The 12,442-nt window shown below is 44.5% G+C and overlaps 1 protein-coding gene across 2 annotated transcripts in view; it reads right to left on the reverse strand.

Moving 5' to 3' along the window:
- Nucleotides 1-273: 273 nt before the first annotated feature.
- The window catches only part of PPM1L (protein phosphatase, Mg2+/Mn2+ dependent 1L), a 328,248-nt gene continuing 316,079 nt past the window's right edge, over nucleotides 274-12,442 (reverse strand). For both annotated transcript variants that reach the window (XM_027542336.1, XM_027542344.1), the window contains exons 3-4: nucleotides 9,675-9,836; nucleotides 274-6,092 (exon numbers count right to left, since the gene is read on the reverse strand). In XM_027542336.1, the coding sequence (XP_027398137.1) occupies nucleotides 5,746-6,092; nucleotides 9,675-9,836 (509 nt within the window). In that variant the 3' untranslated portion in view covers nucleotides 274-5,745. The remainder of the gene's footprint in view (nucleotides 6,093-9,674; nucleotides 9,837-12,442) is intronic.

Consider the following 12,442-nt stretch of genomic DNA (forward strand, 5'->3'; position numbering starts at 1 on the left):
CTGTTGATGGGCATTTAGGTTGCTTCCATGTCCTGGTTATAGAATACAGTGCTGTAGTGAATACTGGGGTGCATCTATCTCTCTGAAGTATGGTTTTCTCTGGGTATATGCCTAGTTGGATTGCTGGGTCATATGGTAATCCTATTTTTAGTTTTTAAAGGAATCTCCATACTGTCCTCCATAGAGGCTATATCAATTTACATCTTTTTTGGTGGAGTTGTGAATTGTGCAAATGCCGGTGATGATCTGTTAAAATGAACAGTTACTACATGCTCTCTTCAAAGTCCTTAACTTGGATTTATTGAAGTGATTGTACAAATGAAGGTGTGGTTATTACTAAACACATGAACATGATCATAATCAACCCTTGGTTAAACAGTTTGCGGCTTAACAGTGGTAAAAATAAAAAATACTGGACAAAGCATCAACATTATTAAGAATTAGCAAATAAACTTACATACTAGAAAACAAGTTTTAGAATCAGGTATATAATGGAAACCTCCCAATCACTTGCTCTGTGCAATCTGCCACCTAGTCTAAGTGGTCTTACTTTCAGCTTTATGCTATTTTGGATAACAACGAGAGAGTGTATTCCTAAATACTGGCTGTAATTTTAAGATAATGACTTTACTGTAAATTCAGTTTGTACCATGTTTTCAACTAGATTTATTTCCTCTGTGGTGTGGATTCTCTCTCAGAGCTTTCTGAACATATTACCCAGGCTGAGAGTGACAATTACGGAGCTATAGTCAAGCCTTACATTTTAGGCAAGAAATAACTTGCCAAACTTAATTATATATATACAACGTGAAAGATGGGACAACATGGGATAAGGATTTTAGAATGAATAAGAAAAGAGAGTAAGTAAATGTAAATCGTTTACATTTCCATTATTATACAATGGATACATAATTTTTAAAAGTCTAGTTAGAATTTAAAAAATGAATTAATACCAAATCTGCTATCCTCCCTTTTCTATTATTTTAAATAGATTTTCTTACTCTCACATAGTGATAAAATATAAGTATTTATTTTGATTCTATCTGAAAAGCAAAGATAACTTCACAAAAGCAACTAAAAGGTCTTGGAACAAATGTTAAAAATCCTTAGCTGTAGCAAGGTTTTTGCTTATTATTCATACAAAAAGAAGGGAGCCCATGTTTAGAGTTTCAAGCAAGATCACCGAGCTTCTACTATTGATGTGAGGCTGCTGAAGGTCAAAGTAAATCATACTATTTCTTAATCCTGCTTTCATTAACAAATCAGCCTCTTCCATGAAAGGATGAGTGCTTCTAAATGGCAAACTATGCTGCAACCACTAAGAGTCACTGAATGAGAAAACAGTACTATTTCCATATAGCAGAATTTCCCAAAGTGCTTCCTATGGAACACAGGCTTCTTGGAGTGTTACTAGGTATTACTCAAAAAAGTTTCCATGGTCAGATGAATCTGGAAAACACTAGAACTACATATGTGGTATTTTTTTTTTTAGCTTTCTTCAGAGGATATTTAAATTAGAACCTTCAATGTACTAACTCTCTAAGATAGTATGTTTCCCAAAACTCTTTGGCCCTGGAGCCCTATATGAGGAAGAGGGTCTTTGCAGCTTGTGTCCTGTGGGACATGCTGGGGGAACACTCCTGCAGTGCTCAACTAATCAGCTTCAAAGTCGAGACGTGAATGAGTTAATCCGGGGGTTCAAAGTCGAGACGTGAATGAGTTAATCCGGGGGCAATTAAAACGGCCCTAGTCTCATGGGCTTCCCTGGTGGCTCAGACGGTAAAGCGTCTGTCTGCAATGCGGGAGACCCGGGTTCCATCCCTGGGTCGGGAAGATCCCCTGGAGAAGGAAATGACAACCTACTCCAGTACTCTTGCCTGGAAAATCCCATGGACAGAGGAGCCTGGTAGGCTACAGTCCATGGGGTTGCAAAGAGTTGGACACGATTGAGCAAATTTATTTTACTTTACTTTATGGTATCTAATGGTCATATCATTTCTGCAGAGCTAGGTCAGGAATGCTGGTGTGATGAGCTAAGGCAATTTAGGGGAACATCAAAATCAGTCTCATACTGGGTCAAAAGAAGGAAACAATTTTCTGAGATCACTGGAAAATAAAACCTTATCCAGAGTATGGATTACTGTACTTCCAAATGTACAATGAACTGTTGCCCTTTCTAAACTTTCTGTGTTTCCAGTTGCAAGAGAGTTAGATCTAGCATCAATTCGGCGGGGGGGAGGAGGAGCGGGGGGGAAGTCAGGAAAATCAAAGTATACTTGGCAAAGGAAGAAGTGATCACTCCCTTTGTGAATCCCTCATGTATGGATGAACATTCCAGTGATCCAATTCAATTGTGTAATCAACTTCCTAGAACCACTTCAGATAGGGTTGGCGATGCCATCACTCACGTAATCCTGTCTGCACAAAATGTTCATGGGTTGAAATCACATCAGTTGTATGTAATAAGGCCCATTTTAAATATCCAAATTGCATGGGCTCCCTGGTGCTCAGATGGTAACGAATCCGCCTGCAATGCAGGGAACCCAAGTTTGATTTCTGGGTCAGGAAGATCTCTGGAGAAGGCAATGGCACCCCACTCCAGTACTCTTGCCTGAAGAATCCCATGGATAGAGGAGCCTGGTAGGCTCCAGTCCATGGGGTCACAAAGAGTGGGACCCAACTGAGTGACTCACACTTTCACTTTCATATGCTCCTTCACTCTGTAAAACACTCTGTAATACTCTTACCACATAGACAAGACGCTAGAGGCCAATGCCTTCAGTCCAAGGCTAGGAACAGAATGTAGCCTTGGTTACCAGGAACATGTACAGTTATGCTGTGTTAGAATGGTGACCTCAGAGTCAAGTGCTTTGGGCAAGTTGGTCACATAAAATAAATGCTGGTCTTGGGAGCTAGTTTCAGAATTTTCCATGTAAGTATTAATTTATTCCTTTCACTAGAGATCTGCAAATACAGTGACTTAAAAAAAAAAGTTTCCGTGACTTCTCCCCTCCCCGCCACCCCCCACCCCCGCACCAAATTCTGAGCCATTGTAAGAGTACAAATTGCCACTAGAGCAGCAGGAAAGCAGTGCATTAATGAAGACCTGGGCTTGGCATCTTGCTGGGGGGTCATAAGCACATGATCATTGGTTCCCAGCTTCATTTCTTAAAGACTATAAAACCATTCCAAAATTTGGCACCATGGGGGCTATTGGCAATGCGAACTCGGGCTAGGAAGCTGGGGTGACGGTTCCAAAGCTTTGGCAGTGCTATTTCAGGAAGCTTCACATGCAAACTTCTCAAGTCAGTTTCCCTAACTAGACTCAACCTTCATGTCCCTAGAAAATGGGGCGGCTGGCTGGAGAGCCACAGGGCACCCCGGGTGAGGTCTGCAGACCACCCCCAGAGGCTGGAGGCAGCTGAGAGAGAAAGAGAGAGAGAGAGAGAGCGATCAAGCTCCAGGAGAATGGGGAAGGGAACAAAGTAGCCTGACTTGAGACATAACTATTCATCAAATTGCAGCTATTTTTGCCTGTTTCAAAAATCTACAAGCCAAACTGGGAGAAAAAGAGGCAGTAAAAAATACACACACTACTTGGTTAAAGTCAGGAATGGGTTCATTTCTACAAAGAAAAGTTTAGAAGATGCCTTGTGAACCTCAGTCAGAGGGAAAGCCACACACTCCGGCACTCAGCACCATCTACTAAGACATTTCACAGGGCAGAGAAACACTGATTTACTAATTTAGTAGCTTTTCTTCTTCATCTTCACCAAAACAGTACCATTTTCATTTTACACAATAACAATGATCACAGAACTTAAAAAGGTCTTTCCATGGTTATTTATGAATTCCGGGCTAAGTTTAAAATAGAAAAAGGAAAATTAACTATGTACTGTAACATGCTGACATTGGTTACTCCTGGACTCCAGGTAGAGGGTGGGCTCCAGTAACTTCATAATCAGAATGTCCCAAATCCCCAAACTCAGGCCACCTGGCCCGACCATCCCATCAATGGTCATAACCAGCATGTTTCCCACAACTCCCTCCCCACCCCCACCTCAAATACACACGTCCAAACGTTGTGCCTCTCAAGAGGCAGAGACTCCAGTCTACCATGAAGGCAGGTATTTTGTACTGGAACATGCTACACTTAAAAAAACCAAAACCAAGGTTCTAATTCTAATATCGTAGATTCCAATGTTAGTTTACAAAAGTAAGTACATCACTTGGGAAACCATTATTCTTTCAGTTAAAGAAAGGTTAAGAGCTCAGAGGGACCCAGACAGATAACAGGCCTCGGCAGCCACAAGGGGATCTTTGCATCCTCCCGAGTTCTCTCCTAGGACCTTCCACATTTGAAGAAGGCAGGGGAGGAGGTGGTCAGCGAATGGGGCCTCGGAGAAGCCATAAAGACAAATGCCCACTCTGGAAGGACAAAACCAGGTGGATGCCCTGGTTTTTCAGACACAGACTGGGTGGGGATGCCGTGAAAATCTTGTTTGGCTGTTTGAGCCCAGCATTTTCCATAATAAAATACTGAGATTGGAAACGTGACATTGGTAATAAGAAATGAAAAGTAGCAGGTCTGGCCCCAAAATAACTCAATGGTTTGCAACCAAACATTAAAGACTGCTGCCTTTCCACCATCTAGCAGAAGCACATCCCAGTAATTCACTACCGAATTCCAACAGGAGGCTGGGGACTCTGAATGGCTTCAGGGGGCACACATGCAGTTCTATGCAGCTGCTTCTCAGAACAACACTTGAGAGACACTCAAAAGCTACTTGGAGAGAAAGAAATGCACAAAACTAGGCAGCTGGCACTCAAGTCAGGAAGGCAACCTCAGTGGCTTTCTCTCCCAATGCAAAGCAGCAAACTTCCCAGGGGATGCTGTGACTTATTTGGCTGTGATTTCCCCATCTATCCTTAAAGGTAAAAGGAATTATGGTGTTGCGATTTGCTTTTTTCCACTTGGTACTGTAAAAAAATCACGGTGTCTGGTGGTAAAGTTTAACAGCTGCCTATTCCATTAGGTAAGGTGTAAGCAAAAGGTTAAGGCCATGCATGATTAGGATAAACACACAAAGACTGGTTGGGTGGTATACAAAGTCTATTTAACTAATGAAGGCGGGGGAAGGTGACTTCAGGGGTGCACGTGGTTCTCCTCCTCCCCACTTCCCTCAGCCTTCAAGAACAGCTGTGGAATAATAAACCATTTTCAAATCTGTTTCTGGGCTGCTGCAGAGCAGAAAAACTGGGCTTAGGAGGACAAAGCACCCTAGGGACAGCTCTGCCTCTCAGCAAGGGGCATGGCCACACTGGCTCTGACTCATGAGTTACCCACAGCATTCCTGGGAGTCCTGCCCTGCTCATTGCTCCAGTGAGAGGACACAAGGTCTGATGATCGGAGGGCCCTGTAAGGGATCTTGAAAGCAACTGTCAAAGGAGAATATATGGCACATACGCCTTTCACTTCATACATGTGACTCTACAGCTATATATATTTTGGACATTGGATGAAAGAGTTGGGAAAACACGAAGAAACCATTTTCCAGCATCTCAACTACATTGGCCAAGAGCACCCTCTGTTCACACGGCACATAGACTTAAGACAGTTGGGGATGGGGAACCCCATGTCTGGGATGGATGATCCTAATTGTAACTCCCACACCTTTCACTACATTAAAAGAGACCAGTGTGTTGAAAGTCCTTTAGTCTAAGGCAGCTGAGACCCCGAAGGGTTCACTGCTCTTCTGTTTTGCTGCTATTCCTGAACTTCACCACCATGACTGTTATATTGTCAGGGCAGCCTCTGTAAAAGGACTGTAAAACGATGCTCTTGGCCCCAAAGTGAGGTTCATCCAAGCGGTCCTTGATGAATCGAACAGCTTCCTCATTGCTGAAAGCATCCCAGAGGCCATCTGATGCCAAGATCATGAACTCGGGCTGGAGCTTGTCCAGGTCAAAGGTCAGGATATCTGGGTCTGGGATGACCACATTGAGGTTTTTCAGTGGATAATCCCCCAGCGATCGAGACATGGCCAGGATCCCCTGGACCCTCCAGGAGCCATTGAAACTGATAAAACCACCTGGAAAGAGAGAATGAGCCCATTAGCTTGAGCAGCTGCTCTCTCACATCCTGGTGTGATTCGTGTGCACCTGCAAAGGGCTGACCTACTGTGTGTGACCTGTCATACGTGCTCCTGCTGGCATTGCCAGGAGGGAGCAGTGTTCCTCCTGCATGGCTTGACGTCTGATCCTCTACTAGTAGATCCTCAGGCCCTCATCCTTGGCATCTTAAAGGTCTTCAAGACTAAATCAGTAGGAATATTGAGGGTAGGAGGGATGATGGGTGAGAGCATCAGTTTTTATTAATAACTAAAGGACACCTTAGCAGTTCAGTGACTGATTGTAGGGAGCCCCAGGGAGAGGACTCAGGGACAACAGCAGAACAACACCAAAAGGCATGTGGCTGGTACCAGATACAACCACTGGGACCCATAATTAGCATGAGGCCGCCCTTGGTTGTGCCTGTATTGATTGCAAACAGCTCCCTGACTGGGATAGGGATTAAAGAATGGTGTACTTAAGCACAGTTGTTAAAGGCTCAGGCTCTCGAGTCAGTCTACTAGGATCTGATTCCTGGCTCTGTTACTTCTAGCTCGGAGTGACTTTGGATGAGAAACTCTCTAATCTTTGGTTTCCCTGGTTGCAAAATTTGGACAATAATAGTATCTATTCCATCGAGAAGCTGTGAGAAATAGAGTTATTCTATATTGATCAGTTGGCACAGTGTCTGAATATAACATGCACTCAGTATTACACAGTGGCTCAGATGGTAAAGAGTCTGCTTGCAATGCGGGAGACCTGAGTTCGATCCCTACCTAAGTCGGGAAGATCCCCTGGAGAAAGAAATGGCTACTCACTCCAGTATTCTTGCCTGGAAAATCCCATGGCCGGAGGAGCCTGGTGGGCTACAGTCCATAGGGTTGCAAGGAGTCAGACACTACTGAGCAACTTCACTTTCACAGTCTCTATCTATTATTATGTTTTCTTTAAGGGAACTAGAACTTTGTTCATTTGCATGTTATGTCAGATATTTATTAAATATATTCTCCATGCAGGGCAGTTTGCAGGCTATAAAGTTGGACAAGATCTAGACCTTTTCCTAAAGAAGCAGAGAGTCTGACAGGAGGGGAAATCCACCTGCATTAACAGCTGCAAGCACAGAGCAGTATTTTTTCAGGGAAAACCTAGCACCTGTTAAATGCTATAGGCAGATAGAAGAGAGAGGGACGATTTCCAGTTGTGATAATCAGGGCAGAGTGAGCATTAAAGCTCAGCTCTGAACAGAACGATAGGTAGGACTTCCATGAGCAGGGATGTACAAGAACATTCCAGGAAGAGTGGTTTCCCGGGCAAGAGTACGGGCTCTGGAGTCACTGGGGTTTCAATTCTGGTCTCACCATTCACTAGCTGTGTGTCCTTGGGCACACAAGCCTCTCTGAGACTCCATTTCTTTGGTTGTAAAATGAGAATAACATTATCAACCTCACAAGGTAGGGAAAGAGAAAGTGTATGTAAAGCACCCAGCTTAGCTCCCAGCACAAAGTGAACGCATGGTAAATGGCAGCCGACATCACTACTGGTGTACAAACAGCTTAAGGCAGGGAGACAGAAAGATTGACGTGTATTTTGACCTAGATTGGTTGGAGGGTATTACGACACCAAACAGAAGGGGGATAGGTGTCCAGAAAGGAAGGCTGAGGCCAGAGAAAACACACATAAATATAATAAAACCAATCATTGCTCATTAAGTCCTGCTGTAAAGTACACCCTCGACACAGCAGGTGAGATTAACCTCCTTGGAGATGCGGTCTGAATTTGCTCCTATAATCACTTCCGGGTGGGGGCAGGGAGGAGGAGAGAGGATAAAATGGGCTGACATGTCAGAAGAGAGCTCTAAGGTGGCATCTCAGGTGTACCGTATACACATCCCCATCGTGCTTCCTCAAGAGCAAGCTGACTGTATCCCAAGTCCAGGGTCACAGTGGATGACTGAGGAGATGCTGTCTTCATAAGCAAGGAAACTCATCAAAGCTTGACAGATGCTCTTAAAACACTGTGCCGTCCCATTGACAGAAAACCTGACCAGAGCTTTCATTAAAAATTATTCTGCATCTCAAGCAGTCACTGAAGCAGGAGGTTGTAATAAAATTCAACGATTTTGGATTCAACAGTACAGCTTCCCACTGTGAGAACTCAAACGTTGATTAGGTTCTGGGCAGAAGCTGGTATGCAGAGATTGAAGGTCAATCTGCAGACTCCCCCAGGGGGCAGGGGCACTTCTTGGGCAACGACCTGGGGGACCTGAGCTCCCTTGGGCAACAGGGCCTGCCACGTGGCATGCAACACAGGGGCTACAAGCTGTGGTGGTCAGTTTGGGGAGAGAAGGGGTCCTCCCCTGCACAGGTAGAAAAAACGAAAGTGTCAGTTGCTCAGTCGTGTCCAACTCTTTGTGACCCCATGGACTGGAGCCCACCAGGCTCCTCTGTCCATGGGATTCTCCAGGTAAGACTACTAGAGTGGGGTGCCATTCCCTTCTCTAGGAGATCTTCCTGACCCTGGGATCGAACCCAGGTCTCCTGCATTGCAGGTAGACTTTTTACTATTTGAGCCACCAGGAAAGCCTACAGGTAGAAAAGAATCCCCCCAAATTAACTATGAAAATGTAATCAGCAACTGATAATCTTTCTTCAAGTCTTTGCCAATGTCACCTTAGTGAGGCCCACACTGACCACCCCAACACTCCCCTTTCCCTAACTTTTCTGTGTCTCTCCATAGCAGTTATCACCTTGTAATAGACTAGATAATTTACCTGTTTTAACTTATTTATTAATAATGTCTGTCTACTCCATCCCCTACCCCGTCTCAATCCCAGGATGTCCATTTGTACCTCCAGCCCCTAGATGTTGAAAAAATAAAAAAGGGATTTTCTTCCTCCTCCAACTGACATATATACTTGGATCAGGCATTGAGCTTGGAGTTGGGAGTATACAGATGAACACACCAAAGTTCCTGCCTTAAAGAACTCATGATCAGGAAGGCAAGACAGATGAAAGGGCCAGATATGTCCACATCCTACGAAAAGTGACCCAAGAGGTCCACACAGGATGCCAGGGAAAGACTGAAGGGGTACCTAAGCCAGACTGGGGAAGCCTTTGGCTCAGTGTGACAGGGAAGGCTGCCAAAAGGACATCCCGAAACCAAGTCTTAAAGGGCAAGGTCATTATTGTCCACTGGACAGTGTGGGCAACACTTGCAAAGGCACAGACGTGTGAGCTCCATGGTTCATTTGGTGGTTAGTAGTTTGGCATGGCTGAAAGGAAGCAGAGTATGGCAAGCAATGGCCCAAAGATCCCATTAGCCTTTAAACTAAGGGCTTTTTTTGGCTGTTGTGGACACGTTGGCCATGAAGAAGGGCAAATTCAGTGGCCATGCATTTGATGGGAAATGTTACAAAGTCCAGTCCCAGCTGCCTCAGCCACAGCCTCTGTACTGATCTGCTCCTCACTGGGCAAAGGAGTGTCTCTCCCAGGGAATCTCCCGGAAACCACCTAGGCCACTTGAACGAGACAGCACACAGTCCTTGGAGGCACTGATAAGCTCACCGGCTCTCTTTATCCTCTTCCTCTCCTTCAGCTGGTAGGGTTTGTGATCATGAGACAAAGGAATGGCGTTCCCATCCTTGTCACATAGGACCCCACGCGAGTCACCCACGTTGGCCACAGTGAGGTCTTTATCTGATAGCAGAGCAATCAAACACGTTGTACCTGCAAAACAGAAGAGAGAGGCCACATGGGCGGTCAGCGGCGCTTTGAGGTTAAGCTGCTTCTCGAGGTTACTGGCATCTTCGGGCATTAAAACCACTCCTGCTGGGTGAGCATCTGACTCCAGCCACTCCAGGAAGGAGGGCTGTTCACTTCAACAACACTGATCATATCTGACAGTCAATTTTCTTAACCATGTTGGACTGTCACTGAAATCGGCTAGGATAAGATGATCATTTTCCCAAATCATTGTTGTCTCTGGTTCTCTTGATTTAAGTGCATATCACACTTAAAAGGATTAGCAGAGAATCAAAATCGGCTTGAAGCTTCAGACAATGGATACTTATTTTCTGCTTCTTGTTGGTGCTTAGGTTCTGTGAAATCCCAGTTGAAAGTGGGAAGAATAAGGTGGTGGTGGTGGGGGGGGGTCTCTCAGTGGGAGCACCTGGACAGACCAGCAAATGACAGATGGTAACAACCAGATCCTATGGAGCCAGGGGCACAGCCTATGCAAACTAGTCTATACAGAGTCTGAGAGGAAAGACCAGTGGCCAGAAATAGGTCGGCTCCAGGGTGTGATGTGGCAGACCATCAAGGGAGAGGCTGGAAAACCTACTGTGATGAGGGAAATGACACCTAGGCCAATAGGAGGTGGGGCTTGGAGGTGGTCAGAGTCAGAAGCGAAGTAAGAGTGAAGAGCTGTTTGCCTGGGGCCCAAAGACACAAAAGGACACGTTCCCTCTCCTCAAACTCTTCCTGGAACAAGAATGGATAAAAGCAATAGAACTACAGAGTCTGGTCTAGTTGGAGGTCATCCTTCTTACCTGCCCATTACCCTCTGTTTAGCCCCTCACCTTTCTCCCCCGGCCTTCTGACAGTGTCACTGAATATGCAAATACCTGCTGAAACGCATAATCCATTAAGCTGTTGCTTCAAATTGATAATGACCTTCCTTGTTAAAATTATGCATCAATTAGTCTTCATTAATATTTAACCTCCTCATTAAGAAGATCATATTCCCTAACAGAATGTAAACTGCATCTAAACAGCTCTTGCTCTTCATAGAACAACAGCAAAGGCTAAATTCTTTACATAGACATAAAGAATAAATACAGGTTGATATCAAGAGGGAGGAGAATAATCAGTATATTCAGCTATTATATAGTTCTATTCAAAATTCCATGCTAAAGCCTGTGTAGCTCAAAAGTGCCTTGATTAGAAATGGAAACGCATGAAATGTTGGGTGTCTCAGGATGTCTGATATGAAAGGCGTTGTGAAAGGAAAAAAGACTAATCTCAGGATTATCAAAGCAAATCACAAACCTTTCATCTTAAAAAAACTGTAAGAATGAAAATGTAACCATAAGAACAATCCATATGATTAGAAATTGTTATTCTTAGTTTTTGATATTAGCTGCATTCTGGTGTTCAACTGGCCTCACTTTGTCTTCAAGCATCTGCTTGTGTTAACCTGGTGATCACAATGACAGCACAAATTCTCCTAGAAGGCACATGCTCGGAAGTTTGAAAGGTGAAATGGAGACACTACATTATTGGGGTATTGCATGGTTTGGGGGCATTATTCAACTCAGAGACCCCCTTTTCTTCTCACTTGGTGCACTTTGAGAAATCATAGCCCAGAAAGGACTTTGAGGTCCCCATATGAGGGAAGCAAAAGGATCCACTTGGGTGAGCTATGAGCCCCTTCCACATCTTCATTTCAGTCATTGCAGCTCTATATCCATTGTTAGCTTAATTGAGCTGCCATGTATCTTTTTTTTTTTTTTAAGAGGAGAGAGGTCATTCCTATGGTCAGAAAAAAAATTGAGATTTAATTGTATACGGGTTTAAAAACCCCTGAAGGATTTTAAGCAGGATAGTGATATGATGAGATCTGTGTTCTATAAGATCACATCAGTGGCTTTGTGGAAGGTAAACTGGAAGCAGGGAGAACAGGGAGAGTTCATGAGAATGTGAATTACTGTCATAAACAAAAGGATCGAGGATCAGTGACAGATTATTTAAAATCAGAACGGACAGGTCATAGAGAATAAGGACATAAAGGAGAGGGCAGAAGTCTAGAGTAATGTCCTGGTGTCTCGAAGACAGTGGGGAGGGGCACTGGGTGCTCCATGGACAAGCACTTAAGGAAATGTCTACTTGGGCTTCTGGGAAAGGCTTTCTCTCTCACTGAAGGAGACACCATGCAGAACGCAACCCATTTCCTTGGCCTCGTGTGGCTCCTGTGTTTCCTGGAGGGGTGGCAGCCATGTTGCACCAGGAGTGGCTACAGCTCAGAGTCAAGGCTCTGTGCCCAGGAAGCGGAGCCAAGGGGTGAGAACCTGAGTCCCTGAGACATCACAGGACTTCTGAACGAGCCTAGACTTGCCCTGTTCTTGCTCTGGGAGACACCAAATGTCCTTACGTTTTAAGGCTTTTTATGTTGGATTTTGTTGTTATTTCTTCTTGTGGTATCCTAACTGGTTCAAGGGCTCATTGTTCAATAAGGGGATTTCTGGATGAGAGATTTAGTGTGACTGCTTTGCTTCCCTCACGCATGAAGATTCACGGCTTGCCAACTTCTCTGTCAAGAAAACAATCCCATTGTT

This window comes from Bos indicus x Bos taurus, chromosome 1 (assembly GCF_003369695.1).
Source record: "Bos indicus x Bos taurus breed Angus x Brahman F1 hybrid chromosome 1, Bos_hybrid_MaternalHap_v2.0, whole genome shotgun sequence".
NCBI classification, from domain to species: Eukaryota; Metazoa; Chordata; class Mammalia; order Artiodactyla; family Bovidae; genus Bos; species Bos indicus x Bos taurus.